The sequence below is a fragment of the Amyelois transitella genome, chromosome 13 (genome assembly GCF_032362555.1).
Source record: "Amyelois transitella isolate CPQ chromosome 13, ilAmyTran1.1, whole genome shotgun sequence".
Classification (NCBI taxonomy): Eukaryota; Metazoa; Arthropoda; class Insecta; order Lepidoptera; family Pyralidae; genus Amyelois; species Amyelois transitella.
Window position 1 is genome coordinate 221032 of NC_083516.1, and position 23603 is coordinate 244634.

The following is a 23603-nucleotide window of genomic DNA, read 5'->3' on the forward strand; positions in this document are numbered from 1 at the left end:
ATGTTAGTGGGTTTGTTTTGTAGTACATTAATCGCTTAAAATGGGGGCCAAAATTTGCCGTCATTTTTTTTTGAGTAAGTGAGTGTGGCCAAATTTAATTTATAGTGGGCAATAATATGTTGTCTTCTATTCTACTGACTGAATTGACTGTTCGTTTCGTGCGTGTTAGTTCGTTCGTTTTTGAGTTTGGTTTGGTCTTATGTTTGTTTTGTGGCACTTTTCTACTTCTTTCGTTTTAAACTATGTATTTTTGTGTTGTTTTATCAATAACATAGTAAACTAAGCTAATCACAGTGACAAAACTAAGATCCAATACGTTAGTTTCGCTACGTTTAATAAGTTGCTTACATAGTTGTGTGATGCTGTGTTTTCGACACCAATGAAAGTGATCGTGATCGCTGTCGCCAATTAATAGTTTTATCAATTAGGAGTTATAAGATGAAGACAACCTCGTCACTAACAGATAAACAGCGAAAATTGATAGATACATCTGTACTGCCAGTGTGCCATACGAGGTAGGTGACATTATTATTAAAAGAAATAAGTAAGTAATTTGATTATGTACTCTGCAGTTGATACCAAGTTTGTTTTTGTCCCACTGCCTGTGACCCGAAGGACGTGGGATCAATTGAATGGACACAAAACTCAGCAAGTCAAATGGCATTAAATGCAATGTAATGAGTATACTAAATAAACATTTTTAAATGACTCTTGTGTAAATAGAAGATAATAATTAAAATTCTTAACGGTCTGAGTGAGCCAGTCAATCTACTAATATTATGAGTGAAAAAAAAAGAAAATATTTTATGCAAAAGTGTCTGTTATGCTATCACACCTAAACTAATGAACCAACTTTGATGAAAGTTGCTACAGAGATAGAGTTTATCTTGAGGAAGGACATAGGCTACTGTATATCGCAAAAAGGGTAAGATGGGAAAGAGGGATTGAAGTTTGTATGGCCATTTTATGGACTTATAATGGACACGCGGATGAATTATTTTAATAAGCAACTGGCACTCTACATTATTCTTAACTGATAAAAATAGAAAAACTAGAATTAAAGCTGTAACTTTTTTATACTTACACATATATAATCATGTATATATCCCTTTAAAGGTAGACAGAACTAACAGTCTCTAAAACACTGAAAGACCATGTTCAGGTGTATGGCTTTATGTTCAAGTAGTGACAGGTTGTCTAAAAGAAGAATTCCAAGTTTATTAGCCTTTCCTTTGATTGATTTTAACAATATGCATAGGGAGAGGTGTTACTGGTGCATACCATGTCTTTCATTGCTACCAGACCAGCATGAAATCTTACATTGGATGAATTGTGCCTCTTCGCCTTGCTGTCCTCATTGCTAGGGGTCATGATCTCGTCAGGATGATCATGGTCCAGAAAGTCCCTCCTTGTCCGAGTGAAGAGCACTGTAAATATTGGTGTCCAAGGTTTTTTGTATCTGTTCTGTCCACCTTATTTGGCTACATCCACTTGGTCTTTTGCGATTGATGGCCTCTGTAGAGCAGTGGCAGTGTGCTTGTCTGTGTCCCCGGTGGTCCCGTGTTTGAATCCCGGCCAGGGCATGATGAGAAACAAACTTTCTCTAATTGGCCTGGGTCTGGGATGTTTATCTATAAAAGTATTTATTATAAAATAAAGTATTGTTGAGTTAGTATCTCATAACACAAGTTACGAACTTACTTCGAGGCTAACTCAGTCTGTGTAATATGTCCCGTATATATATATTTATATTTGCCATAACCTTCTAATAATAATTGCAGGTGATGCAGCCATGTCATCGGTGCACTGTGTGGTGGTGTGGGAGTGGCAGTCGGAGGGGCTGTGGCTGCCGCACACGCCGGGCGTGGCTCGTACGCTCGAGCGTGCTCACGCCAAGAAACTCACGCGCGTCGTGTTGGCAGACGCAGATCCCGCACTAAAGGGGCATTATGTCAATCTGAGAACGCTTACACAATGTTCTGATACGGGTGGTAAGTTGATCACTTTATATAAAGAGTAATGATACAGCTTTTCAATCATATTCATAAAGGTAAAGTTAAGTTTCCAAAAGGTTGCGAAAGTGAGATGGAAGACACTCCACGTAAAAACCTGACTTACCCAAATCAGGATGATAGGCAAAAGTGCTCTTGTGGTTCAATTCCAGACAGATAAGGATGAAACCGGGACTAGCGTTTGAAGGAAAAGAATATGATTATCAATGATGTTAGTATTCAAACTAATGTACATAACTTGTAAGTCGTCTAAGTATTAGTGCCTAATGTATTTGTAGATGGCGGCACCGTAGAGTGCCCGGTGCGGCGCTCGTGCTACAGCGTGCAGTCGGCGGGCGGGCGCGGCGTGCGCTGGGAGTGGAGCCGCCTCGGCCGCGACCAGCTGTGTGTGGAGCCGCTGCCCATGGAGGTCAGTGTGCACCAGCCCCGCATTGACAACCTTCCGGGCACAATGAACGGCAACAAATGGGTTTCCCTAGCCTGTTTTGATCTAATAATCTCCTATTAAATTCGATTTTAAGTTAAATACTCTCATGTCTCCTACGTTTTACTACAGATGCATGAACACGAGTTATACTAACGCCGTGACCATAATAGGCGGCCCACTGTCACACTATTGGTGAGAGCGTGCGTGTGAGGCGTATATACATATATAGAATGGACTGGCATACTATTGATGCTTCATTTTGCCGTATAGTAAAACTTTGCCTTCTTTTTTTTCTACGTCAATGCGTCGACATTTAAAAGAACATGCTAAGCCTTTGCATCACGAGCATACGATTCTTTTATTTGGGAGTATTGAATGTCAGCATATCTAAATCGGCAGGTGCAATGCCGCCTGGAGGAAGCGTGGTGCCGCGGCGCGGAGTCGCTGTCGTTCCTGGGCTGGAGCGCGTCGCTGCCGCGCATGACGGCGCACGCGGCGGGCGCCGTGCGGCTGCTGCGCCGGCGCACGCAGCCGCCCTACCCGCTTACCAGGAGCGAGGCCGAACTTGCTACTAACACAGGTATGATTTCTGAACGTTGAGTAATAGAGAACGCCATTACATTAGTTTTCTTTTGACTTATTGATGTGGGGTTCCCAGCACCACTAAAAAAAGGAATTGGACCACTCCCTGTCACTATTTTAAGCTCAATATGTCAAACAGCTGAACGTCCATCGGTATTTTAAGACTGTTGGTGCTGTCTGCTCCGGGAGGGATATATTTTTTCAATCAAATATCTCTTTGTGTTATGGTTCCCGGCACCAATACAAAAAAGAATAGGACCACTCCATCTCTTTCCCATGGATGTCGTAAAAGGCGACTAAGGGATAGGCTTACAAACTTGGGATTCTTTTTTAGGCGATGGGCTAGCAACCTGTCACTAGTTGAATCTCAATTCTATCGTTAAGCCAAATAGCTGAACGTGGCCATTCAGTCTTTTCAAGACTGTTGGCTCTGTCTACCCCGCAAGGGATATAGACGTGACGGTATGTATGTATGTATGTAAATATCTCTTTTGGTTAAGTTAGGTTATGATTAGGACCACCTAGTCCTTAATGTTTTCTCTGACGAGGATCCCGGAGTATGCCTGTGACCATGAACCCGAAATTGGGTGAGTCACTTTTTTACACCAAGCGAAACCTATCTGACCTCCGCAACCTGTACAGGTAAATCCTAGCCTGTATAGAAATGGGAATTCCACATATCCTTATTATATTCCAAAAAAAAAAAAGTCCAAAAAAAGAATAAAGCATTCGAAATTCAAATTGTACATCAGGTCGCCGCGCCCGCATCCCACAGCAGCACACGGGGTCCAGCGTGCATTCATTGCAGTCCGTGCAGTCGGTGACCTCCGCCAACTCCGCGCTGAGCCAGCAATGTATAGCGCCCGCCGCGGTGCGCTCGGGCGGCGCTAGGAGCGCGTCGCCGCCGCGGAAGCCCGGGCTGGCGAGGCAGATATTGCACAATTTGAACATTTTCAGTGAGTTTATTTTCATTTTTTATTCTAGATTTCTCTTTTATATGTATGGGAGACAGGGAGGATAGTACATATGCCTAACTTAACTAGCGTGTTTCGCTGTAATAACTATTGTGTACTATATAAATCCCCTCCCGTCTGAATAGCTTTTCTCACAATGACTTCTCAACCAGTCTTTGGTTCATTCATACATACATATAATCACGTATATATCACGTGTAGACAGAGCCAAGAGTTTCGAAAAGACTAATAGACCATAGTTCCTCCAAAATAATCACTTATCACCATCAGGTCACACCAAATCGGCGCAGACCCTGCCATCGGACAACAAGCGCGCCGCCGACCTGGCCTCGGCCGAGGAGCCCCGCACCGACGACAGCGGCTCCGGCCGCAGGCACAGCGTGGACACAGTGTCTACCTACCTCAGCCACGAGAGCAAGGACAGCTTGCAGGTAGTAATTGAAATACTATCAAAAATACAGCAGATTGCAGGGGGCCTGCAAACTCCACGAGTCCTACACTCTCCCGGGTGAAGAGCCGGGATAATATAAAAAAAAATCGTCTTCGTAAGATAATAATAAAAAAAGCCTACAAACTGGCCGAAAAGGGCTTAGAATGATATTAATAGTGTTATGGAGACGACTGTTGGTGACGTGCCAAAGTTAAGGCTCACGAGACTTAACGGTGGGTAGCGTGCCAAAGTTAAGACTCAATTAGTTAAAGCAAAAGAAGTATGTACGGATCTCACGGCAAGTGAAAAGTTCTGCCAACTGCTTTCCCATGAAGAAATTTAAACTTCCCAGACGTGGGCATTCCACTAGCCACGATTCATATGATATGAGTGTGATTACCAATATTAAAGTTGTCAACAACATTTGTCCCCAGCAAGCTTCGGCTGGCTCCTTGCTGAACTGCAGCGCGGGCAGTGACGACGTGTTCATCCCCACCGCGACTCTGCCTCCCCCCACCACACACGAGGAGGAGGTCCCCATCTCCGACGGTAGCATTGTTGGTAAGCATCATTTTAAGGGAGCATCTAGGATTGTGGATCAGGGTGGTAAAATGCTAATAAATTTGGGATTCTTTTTAGGCGATGTGCTAGCAATTTGTCATTATTTGAATCTCAATTTCATCTTCAAGCGTGACTATTCAGTGTTTGGAGACTGTTTGCTTTGCCTATCCCGTAACGGCTAAATACATGATTGTATAAATGATTTATACGGGACAAATTACACAGACAGCAGAACGTGGCCATTCAGTCTTTTCAGGACTGGTGGCTCTGTCTACCCCGCAAGGGATATGGACGTGACCATATTTATGTATGTGTGTAAATTACACAGATTGATTTAGCCTCGAAGTGAGTCCAAAACATGTGTTACGAGATAATAACTCAACGATACTATATTTTATAACAAACACTAACAGTTAGAGTCTAAACCGAGTTCAGCGTGCGCACGCGCGTAACTCAGTTAAGACTCTTACATGTATATGTGCGTGCAGGGCTGGACGCGGGCGCGGCGGCGCTGTGCGCGTGGGTGCGCGCGGCGCCGCAGCCGCAGTGGGGCGCGCGCTGCCCGGCCTGCGCGCGCGCACTGGCCGCCTCGCCGCCCGCCGTGGCGCTGCGCGGCTGCCAGCACATGCTGCACCTGCACTGCCTCAACCGGCAGCTGCTGGCGCTGCGCGAGCGGCAGGTCGGCTGGATCTCAATTACATTTGTTCAATTATAAAACAATGTATATAATTGTGTCATCACTTATATATATCTATACTAATATTATAAAGCTGAAAAGTTTGTTTATTTGTTTGAAGCACTAATCTCAGGAACTACTGATTCGAATTGAAAAAGTCTTTTTGCGTTGAATAGACCATTATCAAGGAGGGCTTTAGGCTATATAACATCACGCTGCAACTATTTAATTGTAAATAAAAACGGGGAAAATTATTCATCATTGAGGGCTTCGGTTGCGTGCGCTGCGAAAACGGTTCAAGATTAGGTTATCTTGAACCGTTTTGAAATATATGTATGAAAGAATTATTCCTCTTGAAATTATCTAAAAAAAATTCCACGGCAGTATATGTCTTTTATAATTAACTCACTACAACCGTTTTATGGTAATAAAATATGGTCGAAATTAATGCATTATTTGTTAAGATTTGTATCAACGTAATATTATTAATATATTATCCAAAAAATGTATTGTTGATTTGTGAAATAATTGTGTTTGACATCACTTAATTTCAATGAACATCTTAGAAGATATTACAATTTTAAAATAACACCGATATAAAATTCACCCGCGCCGCAAAACATGAGGCGTTGCTTGCGAGCGACGCGGGGAGGGAGGTGTAGACTCTCCGAGGTACCACGCCGCGCGGCTCTCACGCGCAGATGGCTAATTTGTTTTTGCTAATAACTATTCCACGCGGACGAAGTCGCGGGCACAGCTAGTGTGCCATAAAGCGTTTTACAAGTATTTATATATAGAAAAATATAGTATATATAGAAAAATATAAAGTATATTAGTTCTACATTCATTCATGTTTTTTTAATGTCGACAATGTGCATTCGTCCACGATTTAGATTTAAGAGATCTATATTTGTAAATTGACGTCCGATGAAAATGCTGCAGTGTAGTTTGTTCCGCCGCTATCTTCTACACATGCGCTTTGAAAGCGGTATTACTTATAATTAAATTTAAGTTATGTGACGTCAATAAGTGATACTTAGTATCCAATTTTGAAAATAAATCTTTTCTATTCTTCTAAATCCAATGACTGTCATATATTTTTGTTATATTTCGTTTTATGTGTCATAAAGTATTTATTGACGGCCTCTGTGGCGCAGCGGTAGTGCGATTGTCTGTGTCACTGGAGGTCCCTGGTTCGAATCCCGGCTAGGGCATGATGAGAAACGAATTTTCTCTGATTGGCCGGGGTCTTGGATGTTTATCTATATACGTATTTATTATAAAAAATAGTATCGTTGAGTTAGTATCTCGTAACACAAGTTTCGAACTTACTTCGAGGCTAACTCAATTTGTGTAATTTGTCCCGTATATATTTATTTTATTTATTTATATATAAATATAGAAACTGGTACTCACAGGAGGAGCTGTACATTAGATGCCTGCAGTGCGGCCGCGTGTACGGTCGGCCGGCGGCGGTGCCCGCGCCCGCGGCCGGCGCGCAGCCCGCGGGCGGCATGGCGTGGAGCCTGCAGCCCGCCGCCGCGCTGCTCCCGCGCCACCCGCACGCCGCCTGCATACTGGTAACACTCTCATTGATTATCATATCACTCGATCTTGTCCACGTTGTATCCTACCTCCGTATCATATGTTCATGTCTAACTCAATCTTGTCCACGTTGTATCCTACATACATACATATAGTCACGTCTATATCCCTTGCGGGGTAGACAGAGCCAACAGGCTTGTAAAGACTGGTAGGCCACGATCAGATATTTGGTGATATGATAGAATTGAGATTCAAATAGTGACAGGTTGCTAGCCCATCGCCTTAAAAAGGATCGCAATTTTATAAGCCTATCCCTTAGTCGCCTTTTACGACATTCATGGGAAAGAGATGGAGTGGTCCTATTGTTTTTTCTATTGGTGCTGGGAACCACACGGCACAAATACTAATAAAAAATTATGATTAAGTGCTACCTGGAGCCCAAGATCACTTCTGTCTTTTTCCTCCTGGCTTTAGTCTCCCGGTTGCTCGCCTCACCATTCTGGAGAGGAGTCTCATGAAGACTGAAAGGCCATGCTTAGCTGTTTGGCTTAATGAAAGAATTGAGACTCAAATTGTGACAGGTTGCTAGCCATTGCCTAAAAGAGTTTATTAACCTATCGCTCAGTAAACTTTTACGACATCCATGGGAAAATTGGTCCTATTCTTAAGTGCCGTGAGCCACACGGCACCATTACTACTTCACCATTAAAATTAAACAAATATATAGAGAACTGCAGAAAGTTTATCTATAATTTTACAAATACGTTACTGAAAAATATATCAAGTGAGGGACCACCTGTTCTTCCTATACTTTCATTCATTCATACGATCACTTCTATATCCCGTCCGGGGTAGACAGAGCCAGCAGTCTTGAAAAGACCGATAGGCCACTTTCAGCTGATTTAAAGATAGACATACATACATACATATGGTCACGTCTATATCCCTTGCGGGGAAGACGGAGCCAACAGTCTTGAAAAGACTGAATGGCCACGTTCAGCTATTTGGCTTAATGATAGAATTGAGATTCAAACAGTTACAGGTTGCTAGCCCATCGCCTAAAAAGAATCCCAAGCTTGTAAGCCTATCCCTTAGTCGCCTTTTACGACATCCATGAGAAAGAGATGGAGTGGTCCTATTCTTTTTTGTATTGGTGCCGGGAACCACACAGCACAAGAAATTAAATTAAAGATAGAATTGACAAAAATTCTCCCTTATACCATAATCGTTATTATGCCAACTCAGGTGACGTACACGTTCCGCTCGGGGCTCCAGTCGGCGCAGCACCCGCGGCCCGGGGCGCCGTACTACGCGGTGGGGTTCCCGCGCCGCTCGCTGCTGCCCGACACGGCTCTGGGGCGCGCCGTGCTGCGGGCGCTGTGCGCCGCCTGGCAGAGCGGGAGGCTGTTTTCTGTGAGTGTAATTATACGTACATACACACAGACAGACAGACAAACATACATACACACGCACAAATCATGTCTTCAGTCTATTCAAGTACATTATATACATACGTGTGCAGTGTGGTTCCCGGCGCCAAAACAAGAAGAATAGGACCACTCCGTCTCTTTCCCATGGATGTCGTAAAAAGCGACTAAGGGATAGGATTATAAACTTGGGATTCTTCTTTTAGGCGATCGGCTAGCAACCTGTCACTATTTGAATCTCAATTCCATCATAAAGCCAAACAGCTGAATGTGGGCTGCCAGTCTTTTCAAGACTGTTGGCTCTCTCTACTCCGCAAGGGATATAGATGTGATTATATGTATTATGTATGTATAAGCCTATACCTCATTCGCCTTTTACGACATCCATGGGAAAGAGATGGAGTAGTCCTGTTATTTTTCTATTCGTGCCCGGAACCACACGGCGAGGGATATAGACGTGATTATATGAATGAATGTTCTATGTAATAATCAAGTTTCAAATTACAATATTGTCCATATAATTCCGATTTATTATTACCCACAGGTTAGTACGTCCCGAACTACCGGGCGCGAGCACGTGGTGGCTTGGACGATCCCCCCTCCCCCCTCCAGCCGCGAGCAGTACGAGCCGCCCGCCGACCCCGAGCGGCTGCTGGCCGACACGCTCGCCAACCTCAACGCGCTGCTCGCCCCCCCCACCCCGCCGCTGCCGGGGACGTGATTCACCGTATCGATCATAGATGGCGTTGTGCAAAACATACATAGATACATATAATCACGTCTATATCCCTTGCGGGGTAGACAGAGCCTCACGTCTATATCCCTTGCGGGGTAGACAGAGTCAACAGTTTTAAAAAGACTAACAGGCCACATTCAGCTGTTTAGCTTAATGATAGAATTGAGATTCAAATAGTGACAGGTTGTCAGACTGTCGCCTAAAAGAAGAATCCCAAGTATATAAGCATATCCCTTAGTCGCCTTTTACGACATCCATGGAAAATAGATGAAGTGGTCCTATTCTTTTTTCCAATGGTGCCGGGAACTACACGGCACGGCGTTGTGAAAAATATTGAAGTTATCGCGTATAGTATTGTTATAACGCCTTTTGCGTAGTATGAAGTACTGCCACTGTTTAGTACGTGAACTCTATACATAGATGGCGTTGTTTAGAATATAACATTTCAAAGGGAATCGAAAATTTTTGAATTTTGAAATAACCGCCAGCTACTATTCTTGCCCCGCTGATTTGTACGGAAATGAATGATTGATCTCTGATGGCGTTGTTAGCAATTTTGAAGAGCAAATAGCATTAAAGTTTTATATCGACGTTAACTTTATTTTGAAAGAGTAGTGAAGTGTTTTGATTTTAATGCGAGAAACATCCAGAATGCTTTATTTTAATGCGAGAAACAATGTAAAACACCCTAATTGCCTTATTTTATTTAATGGTACAAACAAGATAAAAATCCAGATATTTCTGAAATGCGAGAAACAAGGTATCCAGAGAATTTTAAAAAAAGTATACATATTTAATTAGGCAATTTGCTCTCTTATTTAGTCAACTCAGTATTACAGAACTGACTGACTGCGTTAGGATTTGCATTTATTTATATAATTATTACTCATTACTATTATTTTAACCGTAACATTTAAAAGATTATTTACTACCTTTTGTCCTTTACCCTTTACTGTATTAAATTTAGAAAAAGTCTGATTTGATGGTAGAAAGGAGAATAGAATTACCCAATAAAAGTTAACTATAGTTAAAAAAGTGGTTATTTGGGTAAATTGACCACATAACAGCTAACGACCAAGTGTAATATTGTGACGTATTTTAAGTGATATGTAAGTCTTCCAGGATTGTTGTAATTATGTCTTCCTGCATTTATTTTACAAATACCTGACTCAAATGCTGAGTTGAGTTCCACTTTTATTTCAAAGGTTTTGAGGACCAAAATTGGACCATTTAATTATCTGATAAGTACCTATATGTAGCTGTAAAATTTTATCCTAAGTAAATGTAAATTCGCCATATTGTACGGGTATGTCCGGTATTTTTATTAAGAAACTGGACCGATTTTGATACGATCTTTTTTTTGTAATATTTACCATCTTATGAAGCTTGCCAGTATGTGCCTTATTATATTTGTAGTAGAATCTATATTTGTAAATATAATAATTACTTGTAGGTAGATAAATATTGTAATAATGTATAGGTATCGTCTTCCAGACTACGGAACTTCCAATTTTAAGCTTTATTCGAAATATTTTTTCTTAGAAATATTTTATTTATTAGTTAAAGTAAAGAATGATTATGTTTATCTTATAATTTTAATTAACTTTAAGTTAGAATAATAAAATAGCTATTGTTAAAAGCGCCGAAGGTGTCTTGTTTGTAAGGCTGCTAGCTAATGTTTTTGATATATGACGAAATACATGAAGTAGCCCGGAACTATGATATATTTACAATGGAAAGGAAATAATGTGTTACATACATATTAAATTTAAAAAAGACCTTATTCCGAATTAGAGCAGTTGTTTTCACATAACATCATTCGTAATTATGTTATTGAGATTTCAAAATAAAAAAACCATATGTTTGTGACCAGTCTTGCTCCTGAAAATGACACTAGGGATGGGTGGCAGGCAAGTACAGTCAGGAGAGTAGCATGTGTATGGGCGTATAGGTTATTCGTAAAAGAGTAAATATCGTTAGTTGCATTAATTTGGGTCGCTTAATGGTTTAACAATACATGCATATAATCACGTCTAAATCTCTGACGGGATAGACAGAGCCAACAGTCTTGAAAGAGTAAAGTCCACGTGCAGCGGTATGGCATTGATATTCAAATAGTTTAAAATCTTTTGTATAAAACTAACGCGTAATTTTGTCAACATAGTAAGAATGATAACAGCATGCATATCTTATAATATAATTTGTTTAGAGAAATTTTAATACAGGAATCTGACCACAGCAGAGGCTTCTAATATTGAATAAGATTAGCATTATAATGCACCTGACTGTACTTGTTTGTAAGTTATAAAAGAGGCTCTGTTAGCCTTGACAATCGTTTGCAATGTCATAAGGATACTATATTTAACGCAATAAAAGTTTATAAAGAATATAATGTTGGTTTTTATTTCATCTACTTGAAAAGTAACAAAATTACCCGGCATAGTGAACCTTCACTCCTATCAATTAGTTTAAAAATGTATAAACGACTGTGAATTGTTTCTTCGACAATGAGCTCAATAGTCATTCTTTATTAATTTTTTTATTTAAACATATATTTATTTTTTCCCAGTTAAATATGGTTTGCAAAGAAAAGAAAACATTCTACACTGAATTGAACAATAAAACATGACTGTATAATTCCAATTGAACACTTTAATTTCATTGGTAAAGTTCACAATCATAATAATACCCAACTTTGGTAAATATTTACCAATCTGTGTATGTGACGGCGTCAGCGTCAGACACAAATCATCGAGATTTGCTAAAAATTAAATGTCCATTTTACAAATTCAAATCACTTTATTTACCAAGATATCTCTCAGCGAACTCCTCCAAGACTTCCATCAGCCGCTGTTGGAACCCTGGGTTCTGTCGGCAGTACTCCAGCACCGGCTCGGTCCTGTCCGCCCACATCACCTGGTCGAAGGTCTCGGGGTCATCATACGTCTGCTGAGCGGTCACCGGGTCCATCAGGATGTAGGGGAACAGGGCGGCCGCCTGCATCGCGCCGAACATGCGAGCTCTCTCGCACCATTGAAGGAATTCCTTCTCCTTGTACACTAACTTGTCTAACTTGACCTTTGTCGCGTCTTCTAAACTCTCCAAAAAGACGGAGAAATAATGCTGTAAGATTTTCAATTCGTTCTGCTCTCGGAAGCTTCTAGAAGTGGTGCAGTATAGCAGTATCATCAGGTCGAAGGCTGGAGGCCCGTACCGGAGACATTGGTAGTCTATGAGCAACGCGTTTGCAGGATCACCGTTCTCGTATCGGAACATGATATTGGCAATCCACAAGTCTTTATGAAGCAGAACGTTTAATGTCCCCTCATATTCTCTAAGGCTGGCACACGCTTGGAGGAATAGCTGAGTTATTTTCGCCTCCAAATCTGAAGTAGCACCGTATTTTTTTGAGAAGATTTTCAGGACATTAGCTGTGACTTTGGCGCACGCTCGCATCCACGGAGAATCTTTGAACGCTGGGTCTATAAGTATTTCGGCGTATTCTTTGGAGAAAGTCCAGGGTCTGTCGCTGCTCCTCTTAGTTTCGTAGTTAGTGGTGGCTGCGTGGAACCTGGCGACGGAGGCGGCGGTGCGCAGCAGATGCGGGACGTCCAGGTACTCGTGGTGGGACCGCACGGAGTAGCCGAGTGGACGCATGTCCGGCATCACGATTATCGTGTCTGTAGCTATGAGGGTCTTCACGCACCAGGGGTGGGCTGAGAAATGGAAGAGAAAATATAGGCATAACGTACGTAGAATTGGTCAATAGCCCGGGGTGATTATTTTGAGACTAGTAACTTCGGAAGCTAGTTTATTAGGTATATTATCGAGCGGCTACTATTGCATTAAAATCGTAGATTATACCATTTAGTAGTACTTAGTATTTATGTTTTAAGATAGAACTAAGAAAATATAAATAACGATCGATACCAGATTAAATTCAGAATGAAATAAAAAAATTGTATGCTAATTGTTTGCAACTTCGGTAAATTTAAACTTAGTTATACGAGTATGTAATAAGTACCTATATGCCTTGACTGTAATGAAAATATCATAAATCACCTAAATAATAACACGTTCTACTACGGCGCAAAATATGTGCCGTATCTTTTCCCGGCATATTTACTCTCAAAGAGAAAAATATCTAATGATCCAAAAACCACCTACCGCTGTTACTCTGCAGCTCATCAAGAAGCTGTCCAACCAGCGCTTCTCTCTTGAAGAAGTTGTTCTCAGCAATGAAGTCTACCTTCGGCTGGTTGTCATACGGCAGCCGCTTGACGAACAGCTGCACGGTCTCCGTGGAGTCCCCACAGACCTCCAGGGTCACGCGAAGGTGGTCCCCCAGGAAGCCACTGAGACCATCCGCCGCGGCTTTCACATCCGACCTCACGACACGCCATTCCTTCCCACGACCTAAAAATTTCCTCAAGATACAATCAATTTGCTTTTCCGTCAATATATCCTCAAGTTTTTTCAGCTTAGAGCAAGTGTTCCCATCCATTTTGTATGAAAGACGATAACTAAAAGCCTCAACAGAAATTGTCTTGATATAAATAGATAATTTATATCTTTATTTGCAGAAATTAATTTGCTTTGCTCCAACAGCTTAATACAGTAAAGTCACTTGTGGCGGTGAAATTATCACAAGAACATATCAGCATGAATAGGAATAAGTTACAATTGTTTTAAAGAGTGTACGCTTTGTTTCAAAACAATATTAGTCCGCATTGTCGTCTGTAGAAGTCATACAAAAGGGACCACAAATTAGCTACCTATTCTAAAATTTGTCTTAAGAAAATCTATCTTACATATCTGTCTATCTCAGCTCATCTACGGTTCTGGCAGAATCATCAGTATGTGTCCAACAAATGTTTTATGATGGTGAATAAAGCTTTTATCTATCTATCTATCTAGCTAAAAGAACCACAATATTTTGCCGGCATACAGTAATATCAATACAGCTACACGCGGCCCTTTAAGATTTTTAAGTCTATTGGCTCGTGTCTATCCCGCAACGTATATAGACGTGTATGTATGCACAGTAACTACACTACCGGCAGAATATGATAGGATTGCACTCCTTCGTAATTGGTTTTATCATTATCTTTATTTGCATATAGACACGGTATTAAGCAAACACAAAATATGTTTTTACAGAATTTTGGGACCGGTTATAAAAATTGGTTATGTCTCTTTTTGATACACGTACATATGTACCTACTTAATTCATAATTAAATAATTTGTTAACACTACATAAATAACAATTGTGAATCTACGTTGTTTGTATAGACTGTAGACGTTAAATACAATAATTTATTGTTAATTTCCGTCAAGTATATTTAGGGATCCGTTTGAGGATATTTTTCTTTTGTTTTGTGAATTAAAGACCCAGTTTTGGCGCTAAGGAAATTTATCATGGAGAAAAACAGATCACGCTTCTCCATTTTCTTATTCTGGAAGATAAAGTCTTGACAATAAGATATTACATACATACATATGGTCACGTCTTTATCCCTTGCGGGGTAGACACAGCCAACAGTCTTGAAAAGACTGAATGGCCACGTTCAGCTATTTGGCTTAATGATAGAATTGAGATTCAAATAGTGACAGGTTGCTAGCCCATCGCCTAAAAAAGAATCCTAAGTTTGTAAGCCTATCCCATAGTCGCCTTTTACGACATGGACGGGAAAGAGATGGGGTGGTCCTATTCTTTTTTGTATTGGTGCCGGGAACCACACGGCACTATTAATATATTATGTGTGTTTAAATATTAAAAATCCGACGTGACTAATCTGATGTGTATTGGTTAATTAAAAACTCACTATTATTTGTAAAGGTAATATATTGTAAAATAAAACTTAAGACATTGAAATAAACATAAAATAAAAACGTGAATTCTAACTTCTCTTAACTTTTGTGTGGGTAATGTGAAAAAAAAAAACAATTGACAATCATCTTTTAAAAATTAACTTTTTTTTATAAGCTGCCAGTGCGCTAACAAAACAAACATTCCGGCGGCCAAGGACGACTTAAGTCCTTAAAATTGTGTAAACAAAGAAAATAAAAAATCTAACGTGAAATTAACAAAGAAAATATAAAACTACTGACTTTTAGGCTCATCTTAGGGCAAAGGGCATAATTTTACGATTGGTCTCGTGAAAACTATCTTTGTACTTTAATGTTACAACATTTGTTATGCCATCTAACCCTGAGTGCTTTTGAAAGATGTCCCAAAAGCAATTTTCCTAGTGGCAGTCGTGTACTATCGTATAATTGAAAGTTCGTTGATGTCCCATTTGCAGACATTTCAAATAAGCATTTGTAACAATAAGTTCAAAAACAAGTGCAATAATTACTTAAGGGTATACGGATTTTCATATGCTTTAGAATATATACATAAAGTAGATGAACTTCTACACGAACAATACTTTCGACAATAAATTGATTAAGCGTAAATATTAATACTAAGTTTTTCAACCTGGTTAGCTGATAACAACTTAAAGATCTCATTTCCAAAGAAAATGGATTGTGACATTTTGATACAACGATTAAAAGCATCATAAAGTTCCTTCGTAGTCAAATAAACAGGTTCAGTAAATGTTTAATTTATTAATTATACATTTATATAATCCTATATATTAATATAAAAAAATCGACAACAATATGCAGTAACTTGTAAACGTTAAGGGTAGGTTGAGAATCTATTTAAATAATAAATTACATTATTTTCGATACAATTAACATTGGATAAGATTTTAGTGTTATGCTTCTAATGGTAATAAAGGAATGTCGACAAAAATATATTTAATTTCACTTTCATCGTATTAAATTTGAGTGCCATTTCACCATAATTTTCACTATTGAAATTCACTGGAATATAGTCCATGTGATGTGATATCAGCGATATTGTAGAACCAACGTGATGCCATTGGTAGTGCCACTATATATGAGTGACAAAACTTTAAATATGCGGTTTACAATGAATGTAGTCAACTGGTTTGGTGTTTTACGCAACCATGACAAAATTATGGTAAAATCTATACAGGTGTAAATATATTTATTTATCTGTATTTATAACAGTCTTATACATGTTGGCAAGTTTAGCTAAGAGTAATGCACCACAGAGTTTTAGGCGTGGAATAGAAATTGGTTTTACCGGGGCAAACTTAGATTTTGCAGTCACAAGGCGGACTCTTTACTTGATAATCATCTGCCAAGACTCTGAGATACAACACTTTAGTGTTCGAAGACCATTTTCTAATGGAAATCCACCACGAGCCAAAAGTGTATTTTTGAAGAGAACATCCAATAGTAACTTCATCGTTTAGTGATTTTCCTTTTTCAGGTGCAGCATTTCCGTCGAATACTACTTGGAATAGATATTAAGACTTGCTATAGCTTGGTACTTAGACTCGTCGGCCTAAGGACAGTATGGTGAGGTAAGTAGTTTACCTTATGTGCATCTAATTCCTTTTCAGGAACCATCATCATACGACCTTGTGATTCAAACTGTTTGAAGAATCTGTTATATTCTTTCTTGAAATCAGACTTATGTGTAAAACGTTTATACTTCTGTTGTAAGCGACTGAAAGCAAGAGGTTTGATAACATCAAGGCTTGTGGGTGGATCATTCTTCAGTTGGATTGGTGGTAACCGCACGACGTATCGCTCGACATCATGTCGAGTGTGAGTATATTTGAAGGGTTCTTCACATTGTTTTTCTAATTTAGTCGTCGGGTTTTTGTGAGGTAATTTCTCTTCTATCTCCCAGGATCTTCTGAGTAACTGATCCTTCTCAACTTTAGTATGCATAGCGACTATATGTTCGTATGCTGTTGAATCAGTTTGTGAAACTCTGCCTGATATTAACCAACCAAGGCGAGAGTTAAGTGCGATAAGAGAATTACACTTGTGTAAGCCTTCTAGGAGAATGTGTGCATGCACGTCGGCACCGAGAAGAACATCTATAGACCCTGGCTTGTGAAAGTTTGGATCAGCGAGATCCAACTGCATAGATGAAGGCCAAGTATCTTGTGGCAATTCCCGTGAAGGCAACAAGGAAGTGAGTTTCTTTAAAACATAGGCATTAACCTTAAAGGTTGATGTGTGATCTTTTGTTGAATGGACTGTAAGTGAGACCATAGATTTTGAAGTTACCACTGATGTATTAGAGATTCCTGAGATTTTGCCTGTAATTGGAGTACGGTTAAGTTTCAACAACTTCACAGCTGCTTCGGAGATAAATGAACCTTGAGACCCCTGATCAATCAGAGCTCTTAACGAGTGAGTACCGCTGTTCTGTGACTCAACATTAATTATAGCAGTAGGTAGAATAACCAGGGAATCGTTTGCTTCAGCTTTCAGGATAACACTTATATTGCAGGAGGTTTTCTGCGTAGTGCTGTTTTCTGGGGTGCAGCTTGGGGTATCTTTCTCTTTATCAGGTTCAATTGACGTCTCATCCTTAGGTGCGGTGAGATGTAGTAAAGTATGATGACGTCGTCTGCACCTTTTGCAAACTGTACTCTGTCTGCAGTTAAATACTGAATGTCCTTTCACTAGGCAGTTAAAGCATAAGTTGTTTCCCTTTATAAATACATGACGTTCAGTAACAGGGAGAGAGGCAAAATCTTTACAGTGGCAAATATAATGGTTCTGTGAGCAGTAAGTACAACTAGTATCAATTTCAGTGGCAAAGCTTTTGACGTTAGTTACTTTATGTTGAACGGGTTTTGGAGTGCTTCTTAGTGGAGGTTGTGCTATATTCACCATTTCCATAGCTCGGAATCGTTTTTCGAGAAAACTGATTAAATCCTCATATGTTGGAATGCATGTGGAATTTTCTAAAGATTGTTCCCAAAGCTTGTGAGTTTCAAGGTCTAACTTTGAGACTAATATGTGCACGATTATTGCATTCCAGGAATCGACATTCAAGTTTGTGAGGGACGTGAGACATTGACTTGAGGTATCCAAAAGATCTTTTATACCCTTTGCGGACTCTGAGGTCAATGTCCTTTGACTCAAAAATCGAGTGAGGATATTGTTGACAATCATTCTTTTGTTTTCATATCGATCATTCAATTTTTTCCAAGCATCATCGTAGTTAGCTTCAGTAAGCGAGTAGTTTTTCAGCAGTTGTTCGGCTTCTCCGGATAGACTAGACTTAAGATAATGATGTTTTTCGATTTTAGTCAAACGATTGTTATCATGAATCAGTGAGCGAAATAAGTCTCTAAAACTCATCCACTGGTCATAATCGCCTGAAAATTGAGGTATTGAAATCGGTGGGAGCTTTGGCCTCATCTTAGGACTTTCAGAGTGAGTGTGAGAATTCGAGGTTTCACCTTGATCAAGTTTAAATTCATATAACTTATCCTTAAGCCAAGATAATAACTCCAAATAACATTCTTCAGTTTGCTCGAAGTTTTTCTCCAAGTCTAAGCCATGTTCCGATTCTAAAATTTCAACGTCTACAAGACCAGAAAGAGTATCATAAATCTTAGTATAATTAGTCCAATAATCCTGTAACGCCTCCATACGTGAATCTAAAAACCCTCTTGTTCGTTTGTCTATAGCACATTTTTTCGAATTCGTAAGTAACTTTTCAATCTTAATTGAATTTTGAATAATTTGTGTAACATATTGTTTAGTTTTCTTATCAGCCATGATGTATAAATTTCACAAATTAAGTAAGTAGATATGTAAAGAGAGAAGATAGCAAAAATGTTCTTAAAAATGTTCACTACACGGCATCAAAGTTTGGGAATAAACAAAATACAAGTCCAATATCACTTCTAGAAATTAAGTTAAAACAGTTCAATATTGTACAAAGTTCTTGCTCACTTTAATTTTTATAACTGATTTTACTGAAAAGGTCCTTGTGAATTGTAAGATTGAAACAATATTTGCAGTCTTTCAACTAGAAAATAAGTGTTTTTACTCACGAATTCCGCTAAGTCTGTAACCAACACCTACTACCACTACTTTGCACTTTTACTCACAGTTCATCCGGTTCCGGATGGACCAAATGGTTAATTAAAAACTCACTATTATTTGTAAAGGTAATATATTGTAAAATAAAACTTAAGACATTGAAATAAACATAAAATAAAAACGCGAATTCTAACTTCTCTTAACTTTTGTGTGGGTAATGTGAAAAAAAAAAACAATTGACAATCATCTTTTAAAAATTAACTTTTTTTTATAAGCTGCCAGTGCGCTAACAAAACAAACATGTATTGTACCTGCAACTCTTGTTCAGCTCACACTTGACCATTTTATTTAATTATTTGACATATACATTCAGTCAGAAAAGTATCGGGAATGGATTATTTATTTATGGTTCCAAATTCAAATTTTTGTTTTTTTTGTTGTTGTTAGATTGGCACAACTGTTTTCCATTTTGGCGCGGAGTTTGAGTTGCATCTGTTGTTTACATTAAATACAGTGCTATTTTTAGTTATATCATATCTAGTGTGTATTGCTAATTTCATAATGGATAAAAACATCGAACAAAGAGTTTGTCTTAAATTTTGCATTGCCAATGGAATATCGTGTTCGGAGTCACTGAAAATGTTACAGAAGGCTTACGGTGAATCGACTTTATCAAAAACTCGTGCTTATGAGTGGTACAAAGCGTTCAAAAGCGGTCGAGATGTGATGGAAGATTTGCCTCGCTCTGGTAGGCCATCAACGTCTGCAACTGAAGTTAACATCGCAAAAGTGAAGGAAATAGTGACTGAAAATCCTCATTCAACTTTGAGAGAGATAGCCACCGAACTTTCTGTATCTCACGAGTCGATCCGTACCATTTTAACTAATAATTTGGGTATGAAACATGTTGCCGCTCGGCTAGTCCCAAAAGACCTGAATTTTTTTCAAAAACTCAATCGCATGAGAGTCGCTGAGGACATGCTAGAACGAGTCAATTCCGACCCAACATTCATGAAACGCATTGTTACTGGTGACGAGACGTGGGTTTACGAGTTTGACATGCAAACTAGTCAACAAGCTTCGGAGTGGCGCCTTCCAACTGAACCGAAACCGAAAAAACCACGCCAAAGTCGTTCAAAAGTCAAAGTCATGTTGACTGTTTTCTTTGACTATCGCGGTGTTGTGCACTCGGAATTCTTGCCGGAAGGTCAAACGGTAAATAAGGAATATTATTTGAGTGTTATGCGGCGTTTAAGAGAGCAAATCCGACGAAAAAGGCCAGATTTGTGGAAAGAAAATTCTTGGATTTTGCACCATGATAATGCACCTTCGCACAAGGCCATCATTGTGAACGAATTTTTAACCAAACACTCAACAAATACCATCGAGCAACCACCATATTCACCAGATATGGCTCCAGCCGACTTTTTTCTTTTTCCTAAACTCAAATTACCACTTCGTGGCACCCGTTTTCAATCGGTAGAAGACATAAAAGAGAATTCGCGGCGAGAACTGACCTCAATTCCGGAAACAGCGTTTAAAAAATGTTTTGATGATTGGATTATTCGTTGGCGTAAGTGTATCGTTTCTAAAGGAGCATATTTTGAAGGTGATAAAATAAATTTGGATGAATAACAAACAGTTTGTGTATAATTGATCTTTTCCTGCTACTTTCTTGACAGAGTAGTATAACTTCAGATCTTATCTACTTAATACAACTATTTACAGAATATTAGAAAACTCAACAGAACATAAACCTGGTAAGTACGTACGACCCCCACTATGAAATTTAATTAAAAGTATGATCTGGTTACGTCTATGTCTTTTGTGGGGTAGACAAAGCCAAAAGTCTTGAAAAGACTGATAGGCCACGTTCACCTATTCGGTTTGATGATAGAATTGACATTCAAATAGTGACAGGTTGCTTGCCGATCGCCTAAAAAAAGAATCCAAAAGTTTGTGAGCTATCCCTTAGTCGCCTTTTACGACATCTAAGGGAAACAGATGGAGTGGTCCTAGTGGTATTTTGCTTATATTAGTCCTATAAGTAAATCTCGTTGCCAAAAGGGCCAGTAATTTCCGATGTAGAAAAAAAATATCCGATAGTATCCTAGCTAGTCATTGTTTGTAATTTTTCGAAGGAAAGGTATGTATATTTGGAACGGACTACCAATATCTTAATTAGATTCACTGCCTTCAGAGCAAAACCATAAAGTCCAACTTTCTTAAAATAATATTATGCATATCAACTAGCACCCTGTAGTTATCTGCTGAAGTAGGTATGTAGGTAGTGTACTGATGAAATAAGACAACAACTTATGTCACTCATATTATCTTACGATCGTGGCATATTTTTATTTATTCACTTTTAATTAACAATATATATATAGCAAGTCTACAAAGAGAGTTACAAGTGTCGTTGAAATAAATATCCGTCCGTTCCGTCGTGGGTAAAAATGACGTATTTTTGAATGAAAACACTGTCTCTGACTTTTCTTGTCGGCCTATTGTATGTTTTTTAATAAGTTACTTTTAAACAGTGACCTGATTGAAAACCAGGATCTTGAAAAAGAAAAATTAAACAAATAATGGATTTTCCACGAAACGTTCGACGAATTCCTCCGAGATTTCGATTTGCCTGTCACGGTAAACATCGTTTTTGTAGCAGAATGCCACGACGGGCTCTGTCCTGTCTACATCGCGATATTTTTCGTACGTCTCCGGGTCGTCAAACGCCTTCTGAGCAGTCTTAGCATCCATGAGTACATACGGGAAGTTTGTTATTGCCATCATCGCTCCGAATAACCTACTCTTTTCGCACCATCTCAAAAATTCCGCTTCGTCATAACCTAAAATTTCAAGTCTTTCTTTGGTGGTGTTCTCAAGACTACGGATGAATTCGGAAAAATAATATGACAGGACCTTCTTCTCGTATTGCTCTCTGAATTGTCTCGTAGTCGTGAGGTACAGAAACACATTCAGGTCGAACGCTGGGGGGCCGTACCGTAACAGTTGATAGTCTATGATGACAGCATTGACTGGCGCGCCCTTTTCATAACGGAACATGATGTTACTCATCCATAAGTCCTTATGTATCAAAGTGTTGAGCGTACCCTCGTACTCTTGAAGACTGTTGCAAGCCTCGACATACCGCTTCAATAATAATGATTCTAGGTTAGGAATGCTGTTGTATTTCTTGGAGAATATTTTGAGGAAATTATAGGTTAGTTTCGCTGCGCAACGGAGCCATGGGGAGTCTTTGTATGTTGGCTCGTCGCAGACTTGTGGGTATTCTTTGGCGAAGGTCCAGGCTTTGTCATCGGTGAAGCGTTTTCTGGTCTCGTAGTTAGAGGTGGCTGCGTGGAAGCGAGCGATGGATGAGACGGTGGCGAGTGCGTGTGGAAGGTCCAAGGTGTCCAGTTGTGGGCGGACTGTATAGCCCAGAGGGCTGAGGTCGTCCATTACAATAAGAGTATCGCTGTACACTAGTGGTTGAGGGCACCATGGATGGGGATCTGGTAACAAGAAATGATAAATTAGTTTAATTTTTATAAACGTAAGTAGAAAGACAACAAAATTTGAGAAATACGAACCATTCATCACCCTTATTTCGTCTAAAAGTCGACAGCCAAATTTTTCTCGCTTGAAATAGTTACTGCTGCTAATAAAGTCTGCTTTAGGCTGATTGTTGACGGGGAGCCGCTTCAGGAACAGCCTTATAGTCTCCTCTTGATCTCCAGACTTCAGATGCATCGTCACCCTTAAATGGTCTGCTAGAAATCCAGTAAGACCGTCCGCAGCCTGCCTGACGTCTGAGCTGACTACACTCCATTCTTGACCACTATTCAGCAACTTATTTATAATTTTGTCCACTTGTTTTGTGGTCAGGATATCTTCCAATCTCAACTGAGGAACATTTTGACCGACCATTCTGGAGGTGAATACTACTAAGTAAGGTTATAGGTATCTTATTTATAAATTACAAAACGTTTGTATAAAGCCATGTATTCACTGTAATGTTATATGTAATTTCAGACATTGTTATTAAATTCCAATAAATATTGATATATTTCTATGATTAACAGGATTCATGGACACAATCTCATTAAAGAGTGCTGATGAGTAAGCCGTAAACCACAAATAAATATCGTGAATCCTACGTCCGCTTCATAGACGATGTGATGGCGCATGCGCAGGCTGCGCGTGCGTCGTGTCCTTCTAGATTTAATTCTTTCTTTTCAATTCAAATTAAATATGCATTCATTATTATGGGACATTTCAAGCATCACTAAATAA

General features: G+C 39.5%; 3 protein-coding genes across 3 annotated transcripts; 1 reads left to right on the forward strand and 2 right to left on the reverse strand.

The window, feature by feature from the left end:
• The first annotated feature begins 150 nt into the window (after positions 1–150).
• On the forward strand, positions 151–11140 carry LOC106142317 (protein deltex). The gene is made up of 12 exons (XM_013344037.2): positions 151–515; positions 1782–1991; positions 2291–2421; positions 2839–3019; positions 3774–3977; positions 4266–4426; positions 4860–4986; positions 5475–5665; positions 7081–7242; positions 8453–8620; positions 9179–9442; positions 9477–11140. Exons 2-11 carry the CDS (start codon positions 1793–1795, stop codon positions 9353–9355), a joined length of 1701 nt encoding a protein of 566 aa, XP_013199491.2. The 5' UTR covers positions 151–515; positions 1782–1792; the 3' UTR covers positions 9356–9442; positions 9477–11140.
• Positions 11141–12004: 864 nt separating this feature from the next.
• On the reverse strand, positions 12005–14008 carry LOC106142331 (uncharacterized). The gene is made up of 2 exons (XM_013344053.2): positions 13538–14008; positions 12005–13086 (listed from the first exon to the last, which is right to left on the reverse strand). The coding sequence occupies exons 1-2, from the start codon at positions 13872–13874 to the stop codon at positions 12170–12172; spliced, it is 1254 nt and encodes a 417-aa protein (XP_013199507.2). The 5' UTR covers positions 13875–14008; the 3' UTR covers positions 12005–12169.
• Positions 14009–21623: 7615 nt separating this feature from the next.
• On the reverse strand, positions 21624–23261 carry LOC106142321 (uncharacterized). Its single transcript, XM_013344042.2, has 2 exons — positions 22901–23261; positions 21624–22822 (listed from the first exon to the last, which is right to left on the reverse strand). Exons 1-2 carry the CDS (start codon positions 23235–23237, stop codon positions 21885–21887), a joined length of 1275 nt encoding a protein of 424 aa, XP_013199496.2. The 5' UTR covers positions 23238–23261; the 3' UTR covers positions 21624–21884.
• Between the last annotated feature and the right edge of the window lie 342 nt (positions 23262–23603).

Excerpts from the sequence above, each read along its gene's own strand:
- LOC106142317 (XM_013344037.2), top strand. The coding sequence starts at position 1,793 with ATGTCATCGGTGCACTGTGTGGTGGTGTGGGAGTGGCAGTCGGAGGGG. Across the intron at positions 3,978-4,265 it reads GCACAATTTGAACATTTTCA|GTCACACCAAATCGGCGCAG; the intron begins GTGAGTTTATTT and ends TATCACCATCAG. Across the intron at positions 7,243-8,452 it reads CGCACGCCGCCTGCATACTG|GTGACGTACACGTTCCGCTC; the intron begins GTAACACTCTCA and ends ATGCCAACTCAG.
- LOC106142331 (XM_013344053.2), bottom strand. The coding sequence starts at position 13,874 with ATGGATGGGAACACTTGCTCTAAGCTGAAAAAACTTGAGGATATATTG. Across the intron at positions 13,087-13,537 it reads TGAGCTGCAGAGTAACAGCG|CCCACCCCTGGTGCGTGAAG; the intron begins GTAGGTGGTTTT and ends TCCATTTCTCAG.
- LOC106142321 (XM_013344042.2), bottom strand. The coding sequence starts at position 23,237 with ATGGTCGGTCAAAATGTTCCTCAGTTGAGATTGGAAGATATCCTGACC. Across the intron at positions 22,823-22,900 it reads CGAAATAAGGGTGATGAATG|ATCCCCATCCATGGTGCCCT; the intron begins GTTCGTATTTCT and ends TCTTGTTACCAG.